This window comes from Crotalus tigris, unplaced genomic scaffold (genome assembly GCF_016545835.1).
Source record: "Crotalus tigris isolate CLP2741 ecotype Arizona unplaced genomic scaffold, ASM1654583v1 scf7180000017680.1116333, whole genome shotgun sequence".
NCBI lineage: Eukaryota > Metazoa > Chordata > Lepidosauria > Squamata > Viperidae > Crotalus > Crotalus tigris.
The window spans coordinates 383,723-411,673 of NW_024096562.1; the positions used below are offsets into that span (position 1 = coordinate 383,723).

A 27,951-nucleotide genomic window follows, 5' to 3' on the forward strand; every position below is an offset into this window, starting at 1 on the left:
TTCTGCAGGTTTCATTTACTATGAAGTTCCATTTGATGGGACCTAGGAGGTGGATTTTTCTGCTGTGGTGCCAGCCCTCTGGAACATTATTCCTCCTGTGGTGAGTTTGGCACCAACCCTCATGGCTTTCCAGAAAGCTCTTAAAATGTATTTTTTACAATAAGCCTAGCTACATCACTTCATAACTGGGAGTCCATGTGTTGGCTTTATTCTCCTGCTTGTGGTTTTGGTTTTTATCTTTACTTATAGTTTAGTAAAATACTACTTTAATTAGTTTTAATGATTTTTGAGTATATTTTTAAAAGTAGGTATCATTGTATGCTACCCAGAGTCACTTTCTGTGAGATGGCAATTATATGTAAATGTGACAAATAAATAAATGAGAGTATTTGTAGCTCAGGGTTAAACAGACAGAGTCACTGCTGGTGCTTTCTAAGCTTGGCTGTTTTCTTGCAGACATTTCATTACCCAAACCCGGTAATGCTTATTGCTTTCTACCAGCATTATGTGTGACTTAATGTTCTTATGACTTCAAATGCCCATAATTGTGATTTTGGTCATTGTAATCTGAAGAAGAGTTGCAACATGTTTCTAAATTTCAGCAAAGTATTACTCCAGAGTTTCACCATAGAAATATTTCTTAAAAAACCCAAACCAAAGTAAAAGGGAAGAAAGAGGAGGCAGAAAATAAAAAGTTCTAGACAAGCCACAGAAATTGACATAAATAAGAATTTGTTCTATGGGAATGAGTACCTGTTTTTAAAGTTTTATTTACTAATATATGTGTTTATACCTTGAAAAATAGGTATATATTCCATATTGTTTTAAAACAGTGGTTCTCAACCTGTGGGTCGGGACCCCATTTGGGGTCGAACGACCATTTCATGGGGGTCGCCAAACAACGCAGTCCGTCATTTTTTTCCCCCTTTTCCTTAGCTGTGCTACTCCCTTTTATTCTATTGGCTTTTGAAAGCCAATAGAATAGACTCTCTTGAATAGAGTCTAATTCTACTGGCTTTCAAAAGCCAATAGGAATTGTCCAGGCTGTCTCTGCCCTGCTGAGCCCGTCAAAAGTCCCATTCTGCAAATGGTGCTGCACCAGTTGAGTAGTCCTCGACTTACGACCGGTTGGGGGTCGCGGCATTAAAAAGGTTGAAAACCATTGTTTTAAAAAGACCACATAATGCTCAGTGCAGCCAAGAAAAGAAACCAATGGAACATCAAACAAATCAATCCAGAGTTTTTACTTGAGGCATTAATGATCAGGCTCAAATTATCCTACTTTGGATAAATTATGCAAAAACTAGGTGCCCGAGAAAAGGCTCTAAGCTTGGGAAAGGTAAAAAGAAAGAGGATGACTAGCAACATGGTGGATAGACTTAGTTACAATGGCAATGAATACACTGTTGGAAGACCTGAAAGAACATAAAGAACATAAGCCATAAACATGGTTAAAGCAAACAATGACAGCATCTGGATTTGTCCATCACATAATATGCCATATTTCAATCAGTAAAGCTTACTAAGTGAATCTTGCGATTTGGAATCTGTGTTGCTGGAACCAAGCCAATTGTGTCTTCTTCAATAAACCATGGTGAAATAAATTCTGGCTTATCGCATGAGCCAATAGCATCTCATTACTACCCCACATCTCTTTCCACTTCAATGTGCTTAATGCACTTTGCTTACTTATTGCTTACTTATTCACGGAGCTAAACCAACAGGTCCAACAGGGTTAACTGCTCATCCTAATTCAGTACATCTCCTCCCCAAGCCGTTGACCTGCACGGACTTGGATGAGGGCTAACAAACAAGGCGCTTTGTTCTTCTTTCACCACCTCTGCATTTACAGCACCAAAGGCAGCGACCGATCCCGGCGGCTCTCCCGATCCCGCGCGCTGCAGCCAACAGCCCCCCCTCCTGACATCTGGCACCTTGGGCGCACTACCGGATGCGTAAGACGCAAGACACGACGCCCTAGGATTGGCGGAGTCGCTGCCTTGGCACGGCGAAGTCCTGCCTCGCTTTCCCTGCCTCTCTAGCCCTCAGCCTATCCGCAGCCTGGGGACAGGCGAGCGTGTGCGACGCCGGGGCAAGCACGTCCCTCTGTGAGCCGGGTGGTTCCATCTGTTAGCGTGCCAGAGCCACACGGTGCGTGCCGAGTTTCTTTGCTTTAGCTATGTTGGGCTCAGCGCAGGGGAAGCCCGCCCCGTTCCATTCCTCCTCCGTCGCCGCTTCGGTCTCGCCAGCTGTCTCGCCTCCGAAGCCTTGCTGCAGTCACGAACAAGACCGGGAGCACGCGGTAAGGCGGGCAGGGCACCCAAGCGTCGGGTTACGACATGATGAACCGGCCCTGGGCCCGCCGCAAAGGCTCTGGAGGAATAAAACGGAACAGAGGGAGCTCGGGGGACTCGCTGGAGGCGGGAAACGAGCGAGCGCGGGCTTGGATATGCTGCCATTCCACGCCCGCAGCGCCGGAAAAGATGCCGGGGAAGGAGGGATGGCGGGGGATGGGGGGAAGCTCTGAGTCACGCCGGGCCTCCGGAGACCATCATTCGGAATGGTTGGGGACAACTTCCTTGCCCTCCAACCGCGATCCCTGATTGCCCGACAGTGTTTCAAGGCCGCGCACGCTGGGAGAGGGCGCGCCCCAAGCCACGCTTCTCACGTCCGTTTCCTAGCGCGTTGGAGGGGCATCAGTTCCAACCCTTGGCTAAGTTGGGGCGTAGCTGCTTCGGGACGTTTGCAATTCAGTCCCCGCCAACCTCTCTCTCTTTTTTTTTTCTCGCCCGTCGTTTTCTGCTTCCCCCTCCCCCCAAGGGGCGCCTCCTCTGCCAGTCTCCCCTTCCCAGAAAGCGGCTTGCTTGCCATTTGATCCCTGTTTTCAGCAGCCGCAGCAGCGGATGGCTTTGCCTGCCTGGCCTTGAGTCTCGCTCTGGAAATTGCGAGGGGAGAGTTTTCAGACAGGGATTTGGTGGCTTTGCTGCGCTCTTAACTGCGCGCGCCGAGTTCTCGGTGACCTTCCCGAAGCGTTTCCTTGCCTCGCACTCGTCATTTGACTCCCATGTGCGCTCTCTCTCTCTCTCTCTCTCTCTCTCTCTCGGCCGCTCTAAAGGCCTCGAGCGGAATGCGAACTGCGCTTGTGGAAAGCGGCAGGCCTCCTAGAAGGAGAGCAAGGTCGGGCGGCCATGTCGCTGACCACAGGCAGCAGCTCCTTCACAAGGACTCGATTCCAAGCGGATCCCTTGCTGGCTACTTTTCAGACTCTTATCTTTCCCTCTGGCCACCTCCCTCTTTTTCAGCACCTCCCGTGCCCTCCAAGTGCCCTTAATGTCCTTGCCTGCCCTTAACGCCCAGCAGGAAGAAGGCGAGCGGTGATGAAGTGAAATCCTGTGGTTTTTGTCCAGAAAAGTTATTTGACTTTATTTGACTGTTTCCCCAAGGATTTCCCAACCTTTTTCACTGCAATAGAAGGCATAGAATGACATGTCTTCAAAAGTGTCTGGAGGCAGAGAGCAACCAGATTTGCAAATAATATCTATGTATTTTTTTTTAACTTATTCTGATTTTAATGTTCCTTCCTTCCACCCAAGAAAGCCAAACTGAACCAGATGCTTAGAAAAACGTAATTTTATTGATTAGAGTACTATAACTCAACAGCATTTTGCTTTTCCATTTGATGCCAGTTTAATATATAAAAAGGATCACATCTGAAACCCCTTGCTAATGAATTATGCCTAGATTTTTGGAATGCTATCAGTGTTGCAGTTGACTGATAGATTGATAGATGCAGTTGGGTATCACTGCGTGGTAGGTCCTCAGTGACCTTGAATGGGCTCCAAAATTAACCTGGGTAAAGCCCAGGAGAAATATCAGGAAAAATCAGAACTGGCATTAGGTATGCCTTCATTTCCAAAAATTCCTATGGATCCCATAGGCTTTCTTAGAACATAAAAATAAAAATAGTGGAGGCTTGATGTTTTCTTTTGCAGTATGTTCACCTACCTAGGAAAAGGAGTGCCATCTATGGGAGGCAGACCAGAGTATCTTTGTAACTAGGTATGCCTCCTTAGCAACTGGATTAGCCCTCTCAGCAAAATTTATAACATTATTCAAAATATGCATGCTATCCTTTCAAAACCTTGTCTTATTCAGTCAAACAAGTGTGCGTGTATGTTTAAGAATAAGGGCAGAGGATTCTGATTCAGTATTTTATTTAATAGAATCTTAACAATACAAATATGGCTAGTAAATTGCCCAAAACTACATTCACATCCCAGCTGTTACTTTGAGAGAGTATATATTTTAAGAATATATGCTTGCTTTATTTTCTAAATAAGTTGCAGAAATCTGCTCGTTATTTATTTGATAAATAAAATCACTTTAGTGATTTCTATCCCTTCCATATCTTCAGCTTTTTTGCAATTTGGCACCATGCTTACAATGTTTCATTCAGGGTTTGTCAATAAGTATCGATATGGTAGCATGAGTTTTGCAGTGATAAAACTAGCATGAACAACAAGTTTGAATATAGAAACAGAAAGGGCATACATACACATTTCCTTGTTTTATCAGCTATAGAAAAGTGCAAATCAGTCTATATTAGGTTGAACGTTGGACGAGTTAGTCAAGCATAAATAAAGGCAGTAAAATGCAACAATATATTTGGCAAAAGATTTTTCCTCTCTTCATACAAAATAACAATATAATTCGTGCAATTGTGTAATCTCTACAGGCTGGTTTTGCAGAAATGCAGGTATTTGTGGTGCAGGAAATTAGGACAAAAGTTAGTCTCCCAATTTCTCCTTTTTCTTCAAAAGTAGACCTGTGCAATTTGACCTGCAGGCTGATCACAAAACTCTATGTTTGTGCTATAATGCTAATTTCCACTCCCTTCTATATCTGTTCAAAGACTTTAATAGGGCAGAATAAGGAATGTTTTGCAGCATGGGACATTTTCTAATAAAAACCTGAAATAAAGTTAGGAGCAGCATTGGTGTTGCTTAGTCAGAAAACAATTTTTGATTGAGAGTTATGCTGACCATTCTCTCCTATGTCATAAAACTCTACAGAATCAAGGTGTACATTTCTGCTGCACTGATAAGGGGAAAAAAAGTAGAGGAACTCTTTGGATTATGTGGGATTCGGCATTTTGCTTGCTCTTACTTTAATAAAATAATGAAATAGCTGCAGGAAGAACATCCATCCATCCATCTATCCATCCATCCATCCATCCATCCATCCATCCATCTATCCTGCAAGCAGTCTTCAGAAAACACAAAAAGGTTGCATTTTAAAAATAAAAGATACTTCATCCATCTTTTAAGGGTATTTTTAAAAAAGAACCTAGTGTTTGCACTTCTTTCCAACAAGAAAACATCACTGAATTTCTCCTGTCATTCTTCATTTTTCTAGGGCTGTTTCTTTTAACCTTTCCTACGTGAATGGCTAAAAATAATTTCTACAGTCAGGGCACTGCTTGTGGCAGCTGCAATTCATTACATTCTCCTTGCTCTAAACTGTGTACTGTAAAATCTAATAGGATCATGGGAACCTGCAGTGCAAATTTGTTGCCCTCACAGCATTTGGATTGCATGACCAATATCAGCGTCTCAGGATCAGCCTTTCTATTTTGTGGCTGCTGGTTAGCTAGAATTCTGTATCAGCTATGAAACACTGAAAGAAAAGTATTTCAGTTAAGCTTTTTCTTGCTTTGTATAATGTAATGCTGGGGTGGGGAAAACTGGTTCACTGCCATGATAAGTTTTCTGGCTGCTGTGTAGCTATTTTTTGCTCTTGGGAGCAACTCTCTGAAAGCTGTTGCTTCTCCACTTTATGTTTTGTGAGAATGTGGAAAAGTAGAAAAGGGATACAGTGATTTCCTTGGAGAAGTAAGTATGCAGTCCTGTAGCACTCTACAATACATTGTGCCCACTCCCACCGTTGGTAATAGCTTTGACCATCATTTAGTCTAGATCTATCTGTAATTCTTCATAATTTATTCTCCATCAGCCTAATGGACATTTCCCATTGGTTATGACCCTTTATGCGCAAAAACAAAAAATAGTTTGTGATAGATTATTCTTCTCATCTGGTTGCACATGTGACATTTTTATACATATGCCATCTGAGGAAAGTCAGAGAATTAATGTCTACTGGGGTTTGGAATTTCAGTCCTTGCTATTTTACAAGCTAAGTCAAAACATCAGAAAATGTTTAAATTGTGAAAGATCCTTTGTATGCTCACAAGGATCAAAAGTGAAGCCTTTTTTTTAAAAGGGGGCAATATATTATTTTTTCCCCTGAACCATTTGCTCTTCATTATTTGAAAATGATGATTCATGTACACTAGCATTTTGAGAATTTAAATTTTAACTTTTCATTCTTCAGTGCCAAGATAGGTAAGAATGGACTGTGATTGAGTGAGCTCTGAGCCAATCTTTCTATAAATTATGAAGCAGACAGTGGAATAAAATTGTTGTCCGGGTGGTGGGAAACAGTAGCTACAAACATTTATCTGGACATAGGTTTGTTTTGAGGCTTGCATTCTGGTGAAAACGGAGATACGAAGTTCCTGAGATTTAGTTGGAACTGCTAATAATATATTTTATATATTCAGCTTTGGCACCTGCTTTCATACATTGTATTATATTTTCCTATGGTTTTGGTTTGGTTAGCCAAAGAGTGAACTGAGCTTTGGTGGCTTAGGGTGATGTGTTAACCCAGCCAGAGTTTCCTTTTCTCAGACAGGAGTTTTGATTTTTGAAAGACTTCAAGGCAAACTCATTCTGGTAGTTTTATTCATAGTTTAAACCAGGGGTTTTCAAACTTGGTAGATTTAAAGATTTGTGAACTACAACTCCCAGAATTTTTCAATTCATTTATGAATGGTGAACTGAGGCATTCTGGGAGTTGAAGTCTGCAAATCTTAAAGTGAAATTTGGAGAACCCCTGGTTTAAACTATTTTTTTTGAACAAGAAAAGTCTCTTGAGATAAGATTATTTTTCATATATTAGGTGGCTCCAAACCTAGGTTTCACATCAATTGTAGGCTCTGATGAAATTTAAAGCACCTGGAAGCTTGAAGCAGATGTCACTTTAGGGACAATGGCAAAACATTAATTCATATCGTGTATGAGAAGGCAGTAGTAAATCACCCCTACATTATTACCACGAAAACTCTATGGTTTGAAAATATAAAATTATTGATGATATAATGCTGAATAATGGGCCTCTCAGGTTGGATAACATTCAACATACTACTGAGAGAAAGTGAAAATCCTTCCAAATACTAATCAAGTTGATCACATGGTTAGATTAAACTCTTTGTCTTGTTGCTGATGCTGTCATATAGGGAAAAACTTGGAGGATAGAATTACAAGAGGAGCATGTGAAAGCTTAACACAGCGGAAGGGGAAATGAAACAGTTATATATGGATGTTTTAGACCAGTGGTGCTCAATCTGTGGGCCGGGACCCCATTTGGGGTCGAACGACCATTTCATGGGGGTCGCCAAACAACGCAGTCCATCATTTTTTCCCCCCTTTTCCTTAGCTGTGCTATTCCCTTTTATTCTATTGGCTTTTGAAAGCCAACAGAATAGACTCTCTTGAATAGAGTCTAATTCTATTGGCTTTCAAAAGCCAATAGGAATTGTCCAGGCTGTCTCTGCCCTGCTGAGCCCGCCAAAAGTCCCATTCTGCAAACGGTGCTGCACCAGTTGAGTAGTTCTCAACTTACGACCGGTTGAGTAGTCCTCGACTTACGACCAGTTGGGGGTCGCAGCATTAAAAAGGTTGAGAACCACTGTTTTAGACAAAATGAGATGGGCTGGCATTGGACATTTTCAGTCATAAGATCACACTTTTTATTATTTGGGAGATGAAAAACAAAAAAAGGAAGGCTGTCACTTTTATATGGTAATGGAAGATGTAGCAAGATATTATTCAGTCACTGACTACATTGTACCCAAATACTATTATTTGGGTACAGTGTAGTCAGTGACTGAATAATATTGATTGGATAATCCTTGAATATAATAGCAATAGCACTTCGATTTATATACTGCTTCATACTGCTTTACAGCACTCTCTGTATGGTTTACAGTGTCAGCATTGTCCCCAACAATCTGGGTCCTCATTTTATGGACCTCAGAAGGATGCAAGGCTGAGTCAACCTTGAGCTGGTCAGGATCGGACTCCTGGCAGTGGGCAGAGACTTTGGAAAAAGTGTTGTTGAGACGTTGGAAAAGTGCAAAGAAAAGCAACTAAGATGATTAAAGGCCTGGAAAGTAAAACATATGAAAAACGGTTGCAAGATTTGGGAATGGCCAGTCTAGAGAAAAGAAGGACTAGGGAGGACATGATAGCAGTATTCCAGTACTGTATCTGAGAGGCTGCCACAAGGAGGAGGGGGTCAATTTATTTGCCAAAGCACCAGAAGGCAAGACAAGAAACAATGGATGGAAACTAATCAAGGAGAGAAGCAACCTACAATTAAGGAGAAACTTCCTAACAGTAAGGACAATTAACCAGTGGAACAGCTTGCCTTCAAACATTGTGGGTGCTTCATCACTCGAGGTTTTTAAGAGGAGACTGGACAGCCACTTGTTGGAATGATATAGGGACCCCTGCTTGAGCAGGGGGCTGGACTAGAAGACCTCAAAGGTCCCTTATAGCTCTGTTCTGATTCTGATTCAGAGTACTGCAGTGGGCTTGCAATATTGCATTCTAATCACTGCACCACCACGCAGTGCACCACCATAGATGATAATCCCACCACTCATGCAGAAGAGGAGGTGATAAATGTTATGATCAAATTCAATTTGAAATCAACAGATCATGTAAGCAAGTTTGTTGTGAGTAACCTAGAGTTGTTTGAGATGGGCAGCTGTTTAATGTTTTAAATTAACCAATAACATAGTGCTTGTGATTGGAGGCTGAATACCAAAGTTGAAAACATGAAAGAGGAAAATGCATTCAGATTGTAGGTAACAGGAATCAGACGTATCCATTTCTGTCATTCCAATATCTTCCATAGGTAACACTGCATTCAAACAACTAAAATGGAATATATAAAAATCAAATTGACTATATTATTGTAAAAGGAGGTGGATGAGCTCAATTACAGCATCAAAGACATGGCCACTTGTCGATTGTGAAACAGATCATGAACTTCTGATATGCAAGTTTCAAGTTAAGTTAAGGAAAAAAAAAGCCAGCCAGTTGTCAGTGATTTGATCTCCAACATTTTCAAGGTGAACAGCAGGAATCACACTGAACTTCGCTGATAGAAAAGGAACTATGGAATGAACTTAAATAAGCCATTAAAGATGAATGTGAAAAGAGACTGCCAGGATGAAATAGAAGAAAGCAAACTGTCAAAATGAAACCGTAGAAATTGTCAAGAAAAAAGAGACTCCAAAGACAAGAAAAACTGAAGTCTCAGAAAGGAATTTATAAGTGAGAAGAAACAAAATTACAAAAACATCTGTAAAGACACTGAAGATGGAAATAGACATGGAAAAATAAGGAATATTTTTCAAAAGATCTCTGAACCTTGTAATTGGTCTGCTAAAGCAGGGCTTTTCAATCTTTTCACCCATTGTAGCACTTTTAGGATATGGCAATATCCAAGTACTACCAGTCGCCTAGCAAGTTGTCAAAACTTGAAGACCCCCCCCTCCAAAAAAGGAAAAAAAGTGATGAAGTACAGGTAGTCCTCGACTTAACAACAGTTCGCTTAGTGACTGTTTGAAGTTACAATGGCACTGAAAAAAGTGCCCCCCAAGCCACAGCTGAGCAAGATACCTGCCTGCCCGCCCGGCGGTGCTCTTCCTCCTGTCCGAGGTTTTCATTGTTGTGAGCATTTCTGTTGAGGATTGGCAGCGGGGGTTGGGTGGGAGGGTGTTTGGTTTTTATTCCTCCGTCTGCTGGGTGGTTGCAGCAGGTTTTGGTTACTTCACATGACCCTGGGACACTGTGATCATCATAAATATGAATCAGTGGCCAAGCATCTGAATGTAAATTACAAGACCCTGGAGATGCTGCAACATTCCATCTGATTGGTGCTTTTTCTGGGCTCAGAAGAAGTGCCAGGATCAGTGCTGCTTTCCAGCTGATTGGTGCTTCTTCAGGGCTCAGCAGAAGTGCCAGGATCAGCGCCGAGCTCCAACCCCGAAAAAGCACTGATCAGCTGGAAAGCAGCACTGATCCTGGTGCTTCCGCTGAGCCCTGACAGCCCTGCAGCTCCAGCCATCTCTCGCTCAGGCTTGTGCGGTGCTGCCACCGGTTCAGCCCATTCCCCTCCCAGCTACCACTTTTCTAAGATGGCTGCATACCACCTGCCAGGTGCCAATGTACTACAGGTGGTACCCATACCACTGGTTGAAAAGCCTGTGCTAAAGGATATCATGGATACAAAATAAGTGATAAGTAGCTGATTCAAACGAGATCAGAGAAAAATAGGTGTATATTGAAATATGGTACAGTGGCAATGTCAGTATCCAAAATAGCTGACTAGAACCTCTAGTACTAGAAAATAAAGTTAGAGCAGCACTCCAGATGGAAGCTACAGGAACTGATAGAATACCCACTAGCAAGAAGAATTAGTAAAGTTTCTAACTGAGCCATACAAACAAATCTGGAGAACAATATAATGGGCAACAATTGCAAGAGGTCAATCATTTTAATACCAAAAAAAGAGAGTTAACAGAGTGTGCAAACTATCATACAATAGTCTTTATTTCACATGCTAGCAAAAAAAAAATATGCTTAGAATTTTCCATCTCATGGAAGAAGAGATGGCAGATGTTCATGCTGATTTTAGAGAAGGCCAAGGAACATAAGATTTATTGCTGATATGGGAAGGTTTGGGTGGGTTGGGAGGGTTTGGGGAAGGGAAATTTTTTTTTTGTAAAATTTTAAAAATTTTCAATAAAAAAAAATATGAAAAAGAAGTCTTTATGTACTTTACTGATTATAGAAAGGCTTTTATGTCTGTTTTTTTCTGATGGGTAATACAAAGTATAGCATTTTTAGAATACTTTGTGGGGAGGTAAAGTCTAGTGCAGAGGTCTCCAACCTTTTTGGTTTGGTGATCCGGAAAGGGAGGCAGGCACTGCTACGTGCACGCGCACAAATGGGCCGCATGCGAGTGCATGCACACACGCAAATGGCCACATGCAAGCACATGCGCACGTGCAAATGGCTGCGTGGGCACGAGTGTTGCAAATGAGGTGGCACTAGTGCTGGTGGGACACTATGGGTGGCACTAGTGCCAATGGGATGCTCTGGGGCAGTGCTAGTGCTGGCAGGATGCTTGGGGCAGTGCTAGCGCCGGTGGGATGCTCGGGGCGGCGCTAGTGCCAGTGGGATGCTCGGGCCAGGGTGGTGCTACTGTCGGCAGGATGCCCAGGGTGGCACTAGTGTGAGTGTGGGAGGGTGAGTGCATGTGCATGTGCATTGGCCATCCCTTCATGCAGCCTGATGGCCAAGCGGCCATGGCCCACAGGTTGGGCACCCCTGGTCTACTGATATTTAGTAGATAAATAGCAGATTGGAAAATAGATTCAATTTTTAGGATTCATTTCATTATATATTATTTTTCAAAATGGCTGAGCTTTACAGCATGCAATCAAATATGGAATAATGATCCAAATTGATTGTTGGATTTTCAACAATGTTTTGAAAATGAATTGTCAATTTTAGCAATCAATACTGAAGTAATGTATTGGTACAATATTTAGCAGATGTACACACTGTGCATCTCACTGTCAAAGTGACTTGGAGGTTAATAGATACAAATGATAAAACTATATAAAAGACATAAATTAAAATTATATTATTTTACATAAAATGAAATTTGGATAGCCCCATCCCTGTTAGCTTTTTATAAGGCTGTTTTGTGTTGTTTTCTCAGTTCTGCTGTTGTTGATGTTCTTTCTTTTTCTTCAGCACCAGGGTTAAATATAATGTGTATTTTTGCATTTTCATCCTTCTAAAGCAGTGCTTCTCAATTATTTTCTGTCATGCCCCCCTAGGAAGAAGAAAACATTTTGCCCCCCCCCCCGCGCGACTGTCTATCCAATCGGGTCCTTTGCGTGTGTCACGTGCGTCCAATATGACAGTATTTGCTGAGGTCAAACGAGCCCCCCTTTACGGAGCCTCGCGCCCCCCTGGGGGGCCCGCCCCACTATTTGAGAAGCACTGTTCTAAAGTGAGATGTGCATCCATATCGATCGATCAATCAATTAATTATTTTTTGGCAACCTTCATTATTTTGTAGTCATGTTACATATTTTTTCCTACTTCTGTTATGTATGAATTTGAGTTTTGAATACATATGCCCTGGAAGCATCATTTGTCAACACTTTCAAAACTTCCCTCTGTTTATTTGAACAATATCCATGCTAGGTATACTGAGAAAGGGGGGAAGATAGGAAGAACATCAATGGGATCTGGAAGATGTCCTCTCAAAGTAAGGCTATCAGATATCTGAACAGGCAAAGGAGGACCACAGCCAGTTTGAAAGGACTACAAATGGTGTGTGTGTGTGTGTGTGTGTGTGTGTAAAGGAGAACACACTAATTGCTTAACTGTTTAACTTTCTTGGTATCTGCAACAAAATTTACAAAAAAAATAGTTAGGCCTACATCTATGTGAAATTACTTTTTGCAGTGTCAGTTTCTTCAGAGCAGGAATGGGTTAAACTGTGTTAGGAGGCAAAAGCCTTTAGCTTGTAACTAATTTAACACCTTGCCAATTTCAGGCATCAGCTGCATGGGGAGGGAGAGTACTAATCAATTACTAATCAGTCACAGAGCCTAGCTTGTTAACTTTCAGTTAGCACTATGGTAATTAGGAAAGTATTGCACTGTGGGAAAAAAAAAACTATTCAGGAAGATGTAGCTTGTTAGATCCTCAAAAAGACAATATTTGGTTTCAAGGCTATGCCTGCTAAATAAAGAAATGTGAGGACAAATAGGACATGTCCTCTTTTTTCCCCAACATCTGGTAACCCCATTCAAAGTAGTCAGTTGCTCCCTTGTTTAGCTAATATAATTTGAGAACCTTGACTATGTTGGTAGCCCTAGTAGACATCTTTATAACAAATTCCTAGGTATGGTTTAAAATTGGCAAAGAAATTTTTTTAACTAATTTAGCAATAATATTCTGCTCTGGCATTTAATGCTTCATGTTGGAAGTATCTATTAAAATACTTAGGCATCACTGCATTTGTAATACCCTTATAACATAAATTGGTTCTCCTACGGAGCCAAAATGAGCAATAATTCAAACCCGGATGTTTCCAACCATGTGATTTAGAGATTTGTGCCAGTTTAGAATACTCACCATCTATACCTATTGCACATTCCTAGTTTTAATTTATTTTCTGCTTGAACAAGATTAACATAATGCAAACCCTAAATAACAAAATATTTGCCAAGCAATAGGCTTCCTTAGCTGCTTCTTGTTCAGAGGCAAAGAAATAGTGGTGAGTACAAAATAAATTAACCAATACAGTTTGGAGAGTCCTGTATCAGCTGCTTCATTAAAGAACTGAGGGTGAAGCCTTGCATGTTTATACAGTGAACCATTTTACATTATGCATAAGTGAGATAACCTGGTTCTTTTTCACAGATAGTTAGATAACTATCTCTCCAGGGACTCATGTTTTGAATCCTTCTTGGCTATGCCATCCAAGCTTATATTATGGCTATTCTGCTTCTGTAAGGGGAAGATCAAACAACTTAAATTAGAAAGTGTTTTTCTTTGGTGGGAATATTTGAAAAGAAAGGTAATGTAAAACATGAACTTTTAATTGGAAGAAGAGGGATACTGTTATATTGCAATGGAATGTGTGAATTATCTGAGGGGAAAAACTGCTGCCTAGGAAACAATCAGACAAGAGAGGCAGGAACCCCCAACAGGTTAACAGCCAGGGAAAGAAACTTAGAAAGGACCCACCTTAATGGATCAAACAGTTAAAAGTGGTGATGGGAAGTTTGTACCTTCAAATTTGCAAGATTCTGTTACTGTAGTCTGACAAGAATGTAGATTTAGTTCATCTAGTGATGTTTCTTGTCTGGTTTTCTTGGGAGGGCTGACATGTATCCAAAGCATTTTCTGGGTAATAATAATAAGCCAGGGGTCTTCAAACATGGCCCTTTCAAACATGGTCCTTGTGGACTTCAACTCCCAGAATTCCTCAGGCATGCTGGCTGAGGAATTCTGGGAGTTGAAGTCCACAAGTCATAAAAGAGCCAAGTTTGAAGACCCCTGTAATAAGCTAAGCTAGAGTTTGTTGTCCAAACCAGAGTCAGGCTTGCAGATTAGCAAAATTACTCTGACTTACTTGAAAATTTCTAGTTTGTTTCTCCTGTTTTTAGTGGCTTTTGTCTTGTTCCTCCATGGATTGGTTAGAAGCTTGGGCAGGATCCTGGTACAAAGAAGAACCAGGAAATTATAAATCATGGTTTTTCAATGCTGGCTAGGGAATTTTGGGAGTTCACATCTTAAAAGTTGCCAAGTTTAAAAAACACTGTTACAAATCAACCATGCATTCCCACCAGCACACCATGATTTCAAAGCATGAGTATGAACCAGCCATAGAGAATTGTTGCACTAGGACACATGACTCAAAGCTTTGTTTTTGGCAGTGCCTGGTATAGGGAACCTTGCATGAATCAAAATAGATAAAGCCATTGAATCTTTTGAATTTGAATTGAATGTTTTAATTTTTTATAACAAATAATGGTTTCAGTTTGATCACAAAACTGATGAAGTATGTTGAAAGCTTCTGAATTCCTCGCAGAGCTAAAACTGGAATTTGGGATCCAAAAGAGGAAAATTGTTTGCTATTGGTAACTTCAGCTTGCTTCCTTGTAAACTATATTTTAGAATCATAAATACAGTGAAGATCTTTGGGCTGATAGCAGAAACATAATTGTGGCATTTTTATTTTAACAGAAAATGGCAGTGCCTCCTCCATATGCTGATTTAGGAAAAGCTGCTCGCGACATTTTCACCAAGGGATATGGTAAATATTGCCAAGTGAAAGTTTTATTTTCTATTACTTTCATCCAAATAAAATTTCTGTCAGTAGAGGATATAAAAGGAGTCTATAACAAGCATCAAGAATGCCTTCTGCAATCTGCCCTGTTACATTTTTTGAGAAGAAAGATATTGCAGATGGGGATACTTTACATTTATTAGTTTTGTACATGAATTTTCTGGAATGTGCTTACTTTTCTGGAGTGAAATCTATATAAATTCCTTTATTTACAAATGGCTGTTCTCTTAGGAAAACGTTATTGTAAGGTGTTGATCATTGTTTTTTTTGGAGGGAGTGGGAACATTACTTAATTTGTAAATAGTCATTATTTGCAAGTACATTACAATATTTTAATATTTTCTACTTTAATTGGCACACAATATAGGCAATGAAATTCATTACACTACATGGTATTTTGGTGGTCAACATTAGGCTCAAAGAGGAATGTATATTGCACTGTCATTGTGTAGCTAATTAATCTGCTGAGGCATAGTTTATTTTATAAACTACATATCTCAGTGTATTAATTAAAACCAAGTAAACCACAATTTGGCTTAGTCCAATGTATTAATTCACATTGCCATTATATTAATTATGTATTTTAAATTTAGTTTTAATGTTATTTTGTTAAACTTTAAAATATTGTATGTAGTGAATTAACTTCTCTATGGCTTCTTTAGCTATAGGGAAGCTATACAGAAATAAGATTGCTGGATAAATAAATGAATATAATTAGAATATATACTGTATTGCTTTCAATTGATTTTAAAACAAAATGAACTTGAATTATCAATCAGAAAATCAATGTGTTATGCTTCTCATTTTTAATTAGGTTTAATGGCTTCTTTGATAGTTATGTAATCATTCATGTGCTTTATTATTTGAGATGTAGCAACATTTGACTTTGAGTATGAGAGTTTTATGTTGCATTTGGGTTTATTGTAGAAGAGGCAAGCACCTAGTTTTTCTTATATAATTCTGGGGGAAAAAAAACTATGTAGGGCTGGGTTTGGTTAGTACTTAGATGGGAGACACCAAAACTCCCAGGGATGTAACTTAGAAAAGCATCCCAGAAGGCTAAGGCGAATTTGTTGTTAAGGCAACAACATGGACCTTGCCCATGTAGTTACCAGCTATTAAGCTCATGACATTTCCCTTAGCAATGCATTCCTTACTCTTATCAATGTAGAAATATATACTAAACCAGAGGTCCCCAATCTTTTGGGCCCCAGGGATCTGTTCTGTGGAGAGAGGTTTTTCTCCAGCACTGGAGATGGATAATCCACGCAGTGGGTTGAGACTGTATTCCTGGCCAATCAGATCAGTCAGCCAAAGTTGCCACGCCCCGTCATGGACCATGATCCTTTAGTCTTGACTGATCTGGCCATGCGAGACATCTACAACTTTTGGCTCCTGGGCAGGTATAGTTCCTTTCCATTAGGGGGGATTTTTTCTAGTAGCTGAAATTGCTTAGTTTAAAAGTTAATTAGAGATAATTTAATTCAATTTAATTGACCACTCAAAAATTTCCTTGCTAAATTGTAAAACTCAGGAAGTCAGATTCCTACAGGGGAAACCACCCCCACTTAAAAGGGGGAAATCCCTAACTCCCCTCCCTAACCAACCCCAGCCACCTTCCAGCAGCCGGCAGCCGCCTTAAACAAACGGGGAGGCTCGGGCAACCCCTCGCGTTTAAAACAAACAAACAAACAAAAAAAAAAAAAAAGACAGAAAGGCAAGCAGTTAGCAAGGGAAGCGGAGGACAAAGGGGACGCATGCTGGGAGGGAGATTGATTAAGGGAAACAGCTGGCGTGCGAAGGAGCAGTCTTTTCACTCCAGGCTGCTCAGGATTTTTTAAACGAGGCGCCATTGTCTGCACAGCTGGAAGCACGCGCAGCTCTTTGTTACAACCGCACGTGGCATAGGCAGCCTTGTTAACACATGCGCAGTAGTTTCCTGGCAGCGGCGGCCATATTTTTTGTCCAAACAGGGGAGTTAAAGTTCCTTAAGAAAGCTAGGTTCAGCCGCTGGAGTGAATTAATAGGCAAGCAGTACTGGGGTACTAAAGCATCTATTATTCATTCAGAGACATTCAAATCAGACACATAGCTACTGGTTCCAGGACTTGGTGTCTTCTACCTAAAGTAAATAAGAACCTTTCATAACTAACTGTGTTTAGTTGCCTTTGGCTCCTTCCAGACTTCGGGTCCCCCATTAGTGGCCCGTACGCCTCTGGATTTAGTGGTGGGTTCCAGGCATCCCCAGTCGCGTGCCTGTCCTTACCCACCATAGTCAAGCCGGGTTCCAGGCATTCCCATTAGCGTGCCTGTTCTTATCCGTGCACAGTGACTAACTCTGACAATTTTGCAGAGTCTGCTCCTGAGTTCCAGACGCCCCCAGTAGTGCGCCTGTCCTTACTCAAAGTTGGAGCTCTCCTACTACCTGGGTCCCCCCTATCGCGGCCCAGCGTTAGTGGAGAATGGAGGAAGCAATCATTCCCTCCACTGGAGCCCCGCCTTCATCCTCTGGAGCACCTGCTTCAGAGGATTCGGAATCCTCTGCAGCCCCTAGAAAGGCTGCAAGGAAGTCATCAAAGAAGGCTGACAAACAGGCAATCAGAAGACACCAAGCCCTAGAAAAAGAGTTCGACAGAGCCCAGAAAAGGGCCAGAATTGAAAATAGGCAGAATGGGGGAATAGGTCCTGACCTACCGCTGGGTCTCCCTTCATCCCCACGGGCCATTTGGTCATTAGGGAACTCATCACAGTCCCAAACAGAGGGTGGGATAGGCGAATTCTCATCGCTCTCCCGATCCCCCTCCCCACGGAGGTTACAGGAAACCCCGAGGACCATGCTAACCACAGCACCTGCAGGGTCGCAGGCAATGGTCACTCCTCCTGCATTGACAGGGGATCTGCTAGCTACCCTAATAGCACAGGCAGTGGACCGTGCATTTGAGGCCAGGGCTCAAACTTCAAAAGCCAAGCCTCTAGGACTTAGAACGAGGCATCGGGAGGAAACGGAGGATCATCAGGACCTCTCCTCCATCTCAGACTCGTCGGTCTCTGAGGAAGCTTACCTGGACCAGCCAGGTACGTCACAAGGGATTCAAATGTCTGAGGAGGAGGAGGACACCTCACCTCAAGGGCCGTCCTTCAGCGGCCTGTTTAACCCTTCTCTTTTTGTTACTATTCTGCGCAAGGCTGAGGCCACAGCCCATCTGGGGCATGGGACACCAGCGGAGCCTGTCACAGTTGACACGGAGGCTGAGCCGACGTTCGCCGAAAAGGTAACCACTCAACACCGCATACCATGCCCGACCATGTTCCTAAACACAATAAGGAAACAGTGGGCAGCGCCAACCTCCCTACCGCTTCCTAGCAATGCGGAGAGGAAGCTATTTAACGTAGCAAGGGAGCTAGAGGGAACATTGGAGGTGCCGGTGGTGGACGAACCCATAGGTCCCCTGATATCGGACACGGCCATATCAGGAGATTTTGCTGAGGCTCTTAAAGCCGAGGACTGAAAGAGTGAGTCCAACTACAGGAGAACGCACCAGGCAATAGCTTGGGCTACCAGGGCGTCTACCTCTGCGTCCTTTTTCTCCAGAGCCACACTTTGTTGGCTCCGTGAGTTACAGGGCCGGGTTCCCATGGAGGATATACGCACTCACCAGGAACTCAGCAAAATGGTAGCGGCCACGGAATATGCGTCGGACGCAACACTTTTAGCGACCAAGTTTTCAGCCAAGGCAATGGCGGCAAACAACACGAGCAGGCGCATCCTCTGGCTAAAGAACTGGCAGGCGGATACCAAATCCAAGTGGAAATTGGCTTCGGCTCCGTACCAAGGGGCAAAGCTGTTTGGTGAGGCACTAACGCCATACCTGACAGAGAACAAGGACAAGCGCAAGGTCCTTAAACACATGCTTAAAAGGCAGGACAAGAGACCCGGCTCCTGGGGAAGGAAACAATCCTTTCGTACGGAAGCCAGGGTCAACTACTTTCAAAATTCCCAACCCTTCCAAGCTAGACAGGATAGGGAAAGACAGGGGGACAGACAGAACACAAGACATAGGCAAACACAGGGAAGACGGCCCTTTCGGGGGAACAACCGCCCCTTCCGCCGTACCAGATGACTCCCGCCCAGACCTTCCCATAGGGGGCAGACTAGCAGGGTTTGCTCCCCAGTGGGAAGAGACCACCACGGACGTATGGGTCAGGAACACCATACGTCATGGTCTATCTCTAGAATTTCTCTCAAAGCCCCCGAACCGCTTCCGCCCGTGCCCCTGTCCCACAAACCCAACAAAGAGAAGGCTCATGAACGAGGCCGTTCAGCACCTTCTAAACATACGGGCCGTAGAGCCGGTGCCTATGAACCAGAGAGACCAGGGGTTTTATTCTATCCTCTTCGTGGTCCCAAAACCCTCGGGGGGTTGGAGAGCCGTTTTGGATTTGAAAAGGCTAAATTTCTACATAAAATACCGCAAATTCAAAATGCAGACACTACGCTCCATCCTTGGAAGCGTAAGGAAAGGGGATTTTCTGGCATCGATCGACCTCACGGAGGCATACTTGCACATCCCTATCTCTCTGGCTCACCGCCGCTTTCTACGGTTTGCCTACAGGGGGCACCATTTTCAATACAGGGCACTTCCATTCGGCCTGTCATCAGCGCCCAGGGTGTTCACCAAGATTCTGGCGGTTCTGGCAGCACAACTAAGAAACGTACCAGTCAGAGTCCAGTGCTACCTGGACGATATTCTAATCCAGTCATCGTCCGCCCAGCAGTCTCGGGCGGACCTAAAGTTAGTGATAAAAATGCTGCAGGACCACGGCTTCTCGGTGAACTTTCCAAAGAGCCATCTAACCCCAACTACGAGAATACTCCACCTGGGAGCGGTCATAGACACAAAGGAATGCAAGGTGTACCTATCACAGGAACGCCTCAGCAGCATAAAGAAAGCCGTAAAACAGGTAAGCCGCGGTCAGTCAGTGACGCTGGTCTGCCTCTCCCAGCTGCTAGGGAAGATGATATCGACCATAGCAATAGTTCCTTGGGCAAGGCTGCACTCAAGAGAACTGCAATGGTTCATGCTCCCGTTTCAGAGACAACAAATCAGTGCATCCCGGAAGAGGGTAGGCATACCTCTGAGAGTACGACACTCCCTCAGGTGGTGGCTATCTCCAGCTCTCCTCAGGGGGTCCCCCTTCAGGGAACCAGACAGAGTAGTAGTCACAACAGATGCGAGCTTATTCGGCTGGGGAGGCCACTTGGGGACCAAGTGGACACAGGGCCGCTGGTCAGCGGTGGATCTCCGACACAACATAAACTGGCTCGAGCTGCGGGCTATTCACCTAGCGTTAAGGCATTTTCACAGCAGCATAAAAGGCAGGCACGTACTGGTCCTGACGGACAACGTGACAGCCAAGGCCCACATAAACCGTCAGGGGGGCACACACTCTCGCTCGCTCTCGGCCGAGGCCCTCCTACTGGGGGCCTGGGCGGAACAAAATCTGGCCTCCATAAAGGCCGACCACATATCGGGGGAGGCAAACATCCAAGCAGATCTGTTGAGCAGATCAACAATAGATCACTCGGAGTGGCAACTACACCCGAGGATCTTCAGGGAGGTCTGTCACCGCTTCGGGCTTCCCCAGGTGGACCTTTTTGCCTCTCCTTCCAATGCCCACCTAACTCGCTTCTTCTCCCGATTCCCATCCAAGGGAGCAGAGCAGACGGACGCGTTACGGAGCCCATGGCCAAGGGGGCTCCTGTACGCGTTTCCACCCTTACCTCTCCTTCCGGCGGTAGTACGCAAGATTCTGCGGGAAAGGGCCGAGGTAATCCTTGTGGCCCCTTATTGGCCAAGGAGACCTTGGTTCGCAGACTTGAGGAGTCTCTCCCGCACGAATCCATGGCGGATTCCTCCGGAGAGGATCTCCCTCAAGCAGGGGGAGATCTCCCACCCAGAGCCACAATGGCTACAACTAGCCGTCTGGCTCTTGAACGGTCAATTTTAGCCAAGGGGGCTTGCTCACAGGGTGTAATTAGGGTCATACAGGCATCAAGGCGCCCCTCCACGAACCGTATCTACGAGGCCACGTGGAGAAGCTTCCAATCATGGTGCTCTAAACAGGAATTGTTACTCGAAGGGATCACAATTCCCAAGATCCTAGAATTTTTACTAGATGGCCTAGAGAGGGACCTCTCGCCAAACACACTGCGCAGGCAAATCGCCGCCCTCTCAACTATACTTTCTGCCAGCCCCGGTGAATCCTTGGGCAAGCATCCCTTAATACGATCCTTCCTCAAGGGGGCTGCAAACATCAGACCGCCAACCGTGCACAGGTATCCATCGTGGGAACTACCACGAGTACTACAAGCTCTTACCAGAGCGCCCTTCGAACCACTCAAAACATGTGACATTCGCTATCTGACCCATAAGGTAGCATTCTTGGTAGCCATCACGTCAGCTCGGCGGATATCCGAGTTAGCTTCTCTCTCAATGAGGAAGGACCTGTGCCATTTTCACAGGGACAAGGTAGTCCTAAGAATAGACCCTTCATTCATTCCAAAGGTCAACTCCCTTTTTCACAGATCACAGGAAATAGTCCTACCAGACTTCTGTCCAAACCCAGCTCATCCCCTGGAACAACAATGGCACACCTTGGACGTACGCAGGGCACTAAGACATTACATTTCACGCACAGCGGAATTCCGACGCTCGGAAGCGCTTTTCATATCCTTCCACCCTGCTACTAGGGGCCGGAAGGTCTCGTCCTCTACCATCGGTAGGTGGATTAGGGCATGCATCACGGGGGCATACCAGGCGGAGTCCTTGCAAGTCCCCAAGCATATCACAGCCCATTCCACAAGGAGTGCTGCCACCTCAGCAGCATGGGCCATGCAGGCTTCTATTGAAGAGGTATGCAGGGCAGCCACTTGGGCCTCGCCCTCTCCATTCATTCGTCATTACAAAATCGACAGGTACTCCTCTGCAGAGGCCTCCTTCGGTAGGAGGGTTCTCCAGCAGGTGCTAGACCAAAGTTGCACACGGGACCAGTCTATTCCCCAACCCAAGGGACAATAGGCTTTGGTATGTCCCACTGCGTGGATTATCCATCTCCAGTGCTGGAGAAGGGGCGTTGACTTACCTGAACGCCTTTTCTCAGCACGGAGATGGATAATCCACACCCACCCTTATAGACTAGAATAATAGGGTATATTTAGTGGAGCCAAAACGTCTTACTGTCAGTCAATGGCTGCGCTCGAGTCAAGACTAAAGGATCATGGTCCATGACGGGGCGTGGCAACTTTGGCTGACTGATCTGATTGGCCAGGAATACAGTCTCAACCCACTGCGTGGATTATCCATCTCCGTGCTGAGAAAAGGCGTTCAGGTAAGTCAACGCCCCTTCCATGGACTGGAGGGGGCGTGGTTTTGTGTGCTGCCTGCATCTTGTGGATGGGGCTTTGCTTGTTTATGCAGACCGGTTGCTGGTATGCCGCAGCCCAATACTGGTCCACGGACCAGTGGTTGGGGACCCCTGTGCTAAACTATTTGAACTGAATCGCATTATTGATCCAGAATCCAGTTGTTATTTATGGATGGCCTGTATCTTAGTCTAGTTATGTCTTTATTATGTAATCAGAATATGTAATGTATCTACTTAAATTTCATTGTTTTCATTCTTCAATAAATAAGTAGAAAATTGCAAATCTAGCTGTCTAAGGACAAGCTGGTGGAAGAAGCATAAGAATATGGTTTCTTGAAGTAATTTAACAATTTCTGTAATATAATAGAAAGTTTTCAGCCTTTTTTTCTCTTTCCTCTTCTGATTTTCTTCTTTCAAGCAATGGCTTATTCCCTGAGTAAAGAAGGGCCACTGTCATTTTTGAAGTTCAAATCATACAGATACAGCACTAAAACAGCATACAGCACTAGTTTTTTACTGAAGGGGTTTAGAGCAGCGGTTCTCAACCTTTGGGTCGTGACCCCATTTGGGGTCGAACGACCATTTTACGGGGCTCACCAAACAACGCGATCTGCCATTTTTTTCCCTCGGGCGCCGCCGCGCATGCACGCCGTGCATGGGGCCGCCACGGCGCATGCGCGGCGTGTCCTTATGACCAGGGTCGCCATATAAAAAGGATGAGAACCACTGGTTTAGAGCTTTAGTGTTGAAAAATCCAGTTCACTTAACAATTAAGTGGTCACATCTTTTCTGCTGCTGAAGAAAAGACCTGCTATGGAGCTTTTTCTATTCCATTTTAGACTGAGCACACACAGGCCAGCTTAATAATACAAATAGCAAGGAGTCACGTGAAAAGGTAGACAGTGCATATGTAGCAAGTACACACATTATATATAGCAGAATAGAATGTTGTTTCAAAACCAGGCAGTTAGTTCAGTCTAAAACTGAATCCTGATGTAGAGCTGCACGCGTAGTCTAAGACAGTCCAGGGGTCCAAATGCAAAAATGGTTGAATCAACTGATCTGGGTCAAAGAGCCGAGATGCAGGAGACAAAGCAGGAAAAAAGGACACAAGGCAGACAATCTGAGGACAGCAGTTATTCTCAGCCATGAAGCCAGGCCCTGGTGATGTCTCTGAAATAGATGCAGGCATCGCTCAGTTATGGGTATTCAAGCCTTTGTTTCTAAAATAACTGAGCACAATAGTTCTGCATGTTCCTGAAAAGTTACTGAGGTATCCTTAGGCTGGACACTCTGCCAAGTTGGGGCCTGTCAGTCTCAGGATTGCTTGTTTCCTGACTCCTGAGTCTCCTAACCACCCATTGGATCAGCCTTTAGCACCCTAGACCTTAACAGAGCCTTAGGGACTGTTCTGCACTTTGTTTTTCACAGGCTGCAGTTTGAATGTCTTTGTACAGCCTAAAAGCTATTCTTTGGTGGTCCTTGACTTACGACCATTCACTTAGTGACATTCAAAGTTACAATGGCACTGAAAAAAGTGACTTATGACCGTTTTTCACACTTTACAACTATTGCAACATCCTCATTTGCAAATGCCCCAAATATTTTCAGTAGTCTTATAGTAGGACAATATTCAATGTGACTAAAAGAACCCAAACAAAACTAAATAAACCTGCTTTATTAAATGCCCTTCTTCCTGCATATTAAGATCAAATTTATAATGAGAACTACAGTGTATTTTCTCTTGTCTTGCGTGTTTCTAATACCAGCCTATTTTTATTTCTTTAGGATTTGGTTTAGTAAAATTGGATTTGAAAACAAAATCTGAAAATGGACTGGTAAGAAAAGCTGAGCGTGCATTTTGATATTTAAACATAAGCTTAGATTTTATCTTTTAACCATTTTGGATATTAACTTGTATTTCACCTTGTTATAACATGGGGTTCTTTTGTAAATATCCAACTTCCACAGAAACATGAATCAGGATTGTTCAAGATTATGCCCTTCATGTAATTATTGTACAGGTTACAATACATGGGCTTGGAGGGTGAGGGATATTGGTCATTACTTACTTTAAATGGCAAATGCTTATCATTTCTAGTGGTGTTAGAATTAGTGCAACTAATATAAAAATCACAATGAGAATTTTTTTCATATAAATTATAGCACTCATCATAGCACAGAACATGGATATCTCAACTAAGGTGTCATTGTGAATAAAGATATTCTATTTTGACCTCAGGAATTTACAAGTTCAGGTTCTGCAAATACAGAAACAAGCAAAGTTACTGGAAGTTTGGAAACTAAGTACAGATGGAAAGAATATGGCCTGACTTTTACAGAAAAGTGGAACACGGATAATACATTAGGAACTGAAATAACTTTAGAAGACCAGGTGAGTGACCATTCACTTGCAAAATACCTTAATTGATCAAATCTTTAAACAAACTGCTTTCAAACTATATATTCAACTACTGGAATTTTTTTTTTCAGCTGACACATGGACTGAAATTGACTTTTGACTCCTCATTCTCACCTAACACTGGGTAAGTAATACCTACATTTCAACAGTAGAATAATATTTAATATTGATTACCTAGTTTGTGAAAAATCTGGATTACCACATTCATGTATGTGTTTGCGTTTAAGTCAGTGATGACTCCTGGCAACTGCGTGAACAATTCCTTAAGTTTTCTTGGGAAGATTTCAGAAGTGGTTTGCAGTTGCTTCCTTAGGGCTGAGAGACTGTGACACGCTAAAGGTCATCCACCTGGCTTTGTATCTAAGGCAGAACTAGGACTCATGATCTCCTGGTTTCTGGCCTGTGTCTTAACCATTACTGCAAACTGGTTCATATGTTTACCTGTTCTTTTATTAAATACTGTAAACATTGTTTAGAAGTGAGCAAGGCCCATTGCTAGTAATACAAAACTTTATGAGATCTACAAAGTCTTTTGTTTCAGAATTTTTAAACAGGAAGTTTTGCAAAATGACTAGTTAATGACTAGGAAACCTCATACAGTTTAGAAGTGTATTATATTCAGTGTTCTGAATATAAAAGCAGAGTGTTAGAACAGCATTTCTGCAAGCTTGGCACATTCCCAGAATTCTTAGCATTGTGCATTTTGCACATGAGGTGGGATATTTCATGAAGTTTAGTGCTCCAAACTGGAATGAAATGTTTAGCATACCCACAGTACCTATATATATAGCTATAATATAGCTATAATTAGCAGACTAGAATTCTACTACTTCAGACAAGAATTGACTCCTTCCATTTTCTTCTAACACATTACATATATTAATTCAAGCTCCAAATTGTAATGCTATTTAAAAATATTTAATATTTTAGTTCTTGCCCTAATTATTGCTAATTTCTGCCTATAATAAATAGATGTATCAGAAGTTGGCGGTGCAAGATTTCATTAGTGCTACTGAACTGTTAGCTTCCTCCTTTCTGTATATCAGCCATACTACTTTGGAGGCTTATTTTCCTCAAGCCGGATTTTTAAATCAAATCCTTATAGATTGTACAATGTATGGGGGAAATAGTTATTTTTTTCCAATTATTTTTGCCTTTTTAAAAGAAAGCTTATGCCTTTTCGTAAAGTTTGTTAGCCATACAAGCTGCTATTGGACTACTGATTTTTTTGGGGGGGAATAGGAAATTCCTGTCACATCCTTTTTGTTTATTTTTGGACCTCAGTTAGAGTTTGGAAGTGGGAAGAACGGATTTAGAAGGGCACAGAGAAGCAACCAAATAGCTGCTAGTAGCAAGAATGGTAGGGAGGAGAAGAGCGACAAGTAGCTTTGCTAGTAGAACTGTCCTTTACCTTTCCTCTCTCTACCAGTGCAATATCATTCTGCTTTTAGAGGAGGAAGAGTCTCTGAGTGATACATTCTTGCATGCAAAGGTATATCGTTCCAGCTTCTGCCCAATACTCTGGAACAGGGGTGTCAAACTCAATTTCATTGAGGGCTGCATCAGCATTGCGGTTGCCCTCAGGGGGCCGGGTGGGTGTGGCCAGGGTGGGTGAGGCTTACTGGGTGGGCATGGATGGAGTGGGTGTGGCCTACTGGGTGGGTGTGGCCAGCTCTACATCGTTCGCATCAAGAGTGCCTGTGGGGGCCTGGGCAGGAGTGGAACAGATCTGAGGGTCTCTGGCAGAAGGGGGTAGGACCGGGGCAAGGGCCAAGGCATGGTCCACTGGAGGAGCCTCCCTGTTCCTCTCAGGCCATGTGGGTGGGGGGCTTATGGAGCTAAGACTGAATGCGTTTTAGCATAGATGGCCACCACAAAATTGTACATTGGCTCCCGGTTGGCCTGGGCCAGGACTAAGGCAGTGGGAGCCATTCCCTCACTGTTGCCAGAATGGCTTTGCAGGCCACATGAAACCACTTTGCGGGCCGCATCCGGCCCCCGGGCCTTGTGTTTGACATGTCTGCTCTGGAGGAACATCCAGAAGTCGTAGTACCTCAAGGACAGGAACCTGAAATCTTTCAGTTGTTTTGGACCATAAGACCTCCCTCTATAGTTCTGATGGGAATTCAGGCATCCTCTCTCAACCTGCCATTTTTTTCTTTCTTCTGTATTTACCAGTTCATCTGCTCTGCTTAATTCTCAGGTTCAGCTATTAGTTGCCCCCTTGGTTTGTTTTCTTCCACTTCTTTCTTCATTTCTATCCATGATTACACAATGCTTTGTTCTGCGTTAAACTGTTTGAAGATACATTTTATCAAATCCTTCCAAACCATTCCAGCCTCAGCTTAACCACCACTCTACCTTCTTACTCTTTGAGGTCAATGAGTATAGCTCTCTCATCTGATTTAGAGTAATAAATCAATTGGGTACACAATAATATGTTATTGTATTACTAGTAGTCATATATACAGCTGGAGGGCACAGAATTGCCTGTAACCTGCTATAGTTAAATAAAGATGTGGCTTGACCATTCATATCTTGTGTTACTAAGCCAAAATAGGCAAAACACATGAAAACCAAGAATGGGCTATGAAAAATCCCCTGGTATTATGGAAAGCAAGTCTGTCAGTCAAGTGAACCTTGTATGTTAATATCAGCTGGTAAGTAGAGTACTATACATTTTTAATTGGTTTATTTCATATGCTGTTTGATTGATACAGTGTTTCCCCGAAAATAAGACTGGGTCATATTTTTTTTTGCCCCCAAAAGAGGCACCAGGTCTTATTTTTGGGGGAGGTCTTACTCACCTCCGGCACCGACAGCCCCGCCCAGCTGGTCCATTTCTTCTGTGGCCGAATTAGCAGCCTTTCTGGAAGGCCTATGCAGCCGAATACCGAGCTATGGGTTCAATCCATAGTTTGGTTCTCGGCTGCAGAGGCCTTTCGGAAAGGCCTGTGACTTAGAAATGCAGGCCCGGCTGCAGAAGAGGCCACAGAAGAAGTGGGACAGTGAGGAGAGGCCAGGCTGCAAGT

General features: G+C 43.3%; 1 protein-coding gene across 2 annotated transcripts in view; it reads left to right on the forward strand.

The window, feature by feature from the left end:
* Window positions 1-2,059: 2,059 nt before the first annotated feature.
* VDAC1 (voltage dependent anion channel 1) overlaps window positions 2,060-27,951 on the forward strand; it is a 31,466-nt gene continuing 5,574 nt past the window's right edge. Inside the window, exons 1-5 of one of the 2 annotated variants that reach the window (XM_039337494.1) lie at window positions 2,060-2,302; window positions 14,970-15,039; window positions 24,286-24,335; window positions 24,740-24,892; window positions 24,991-25,043. In XM_039337494.1, the coding sequence (XP_039193428.1) occupies window positions 2,180-2,302; window positions 14,970-15,039; window positions 24,286-24,335; window positions 24,740-24,892; window positions 24,991-25,043 (449 nt within the window). In that variant the 5' untranslated portion in view covers window positions 2,060-2,179. The remainder of the gene's footprint in view (window positions 2,303-14,969; window positions 15,040-24,285; window positions 24,336-24,739; window positions 24,893-24,990; window positions 25,044-27,951) is intronic. The other variant, XM_039337495.1, reaches the window with a different exon arrangement.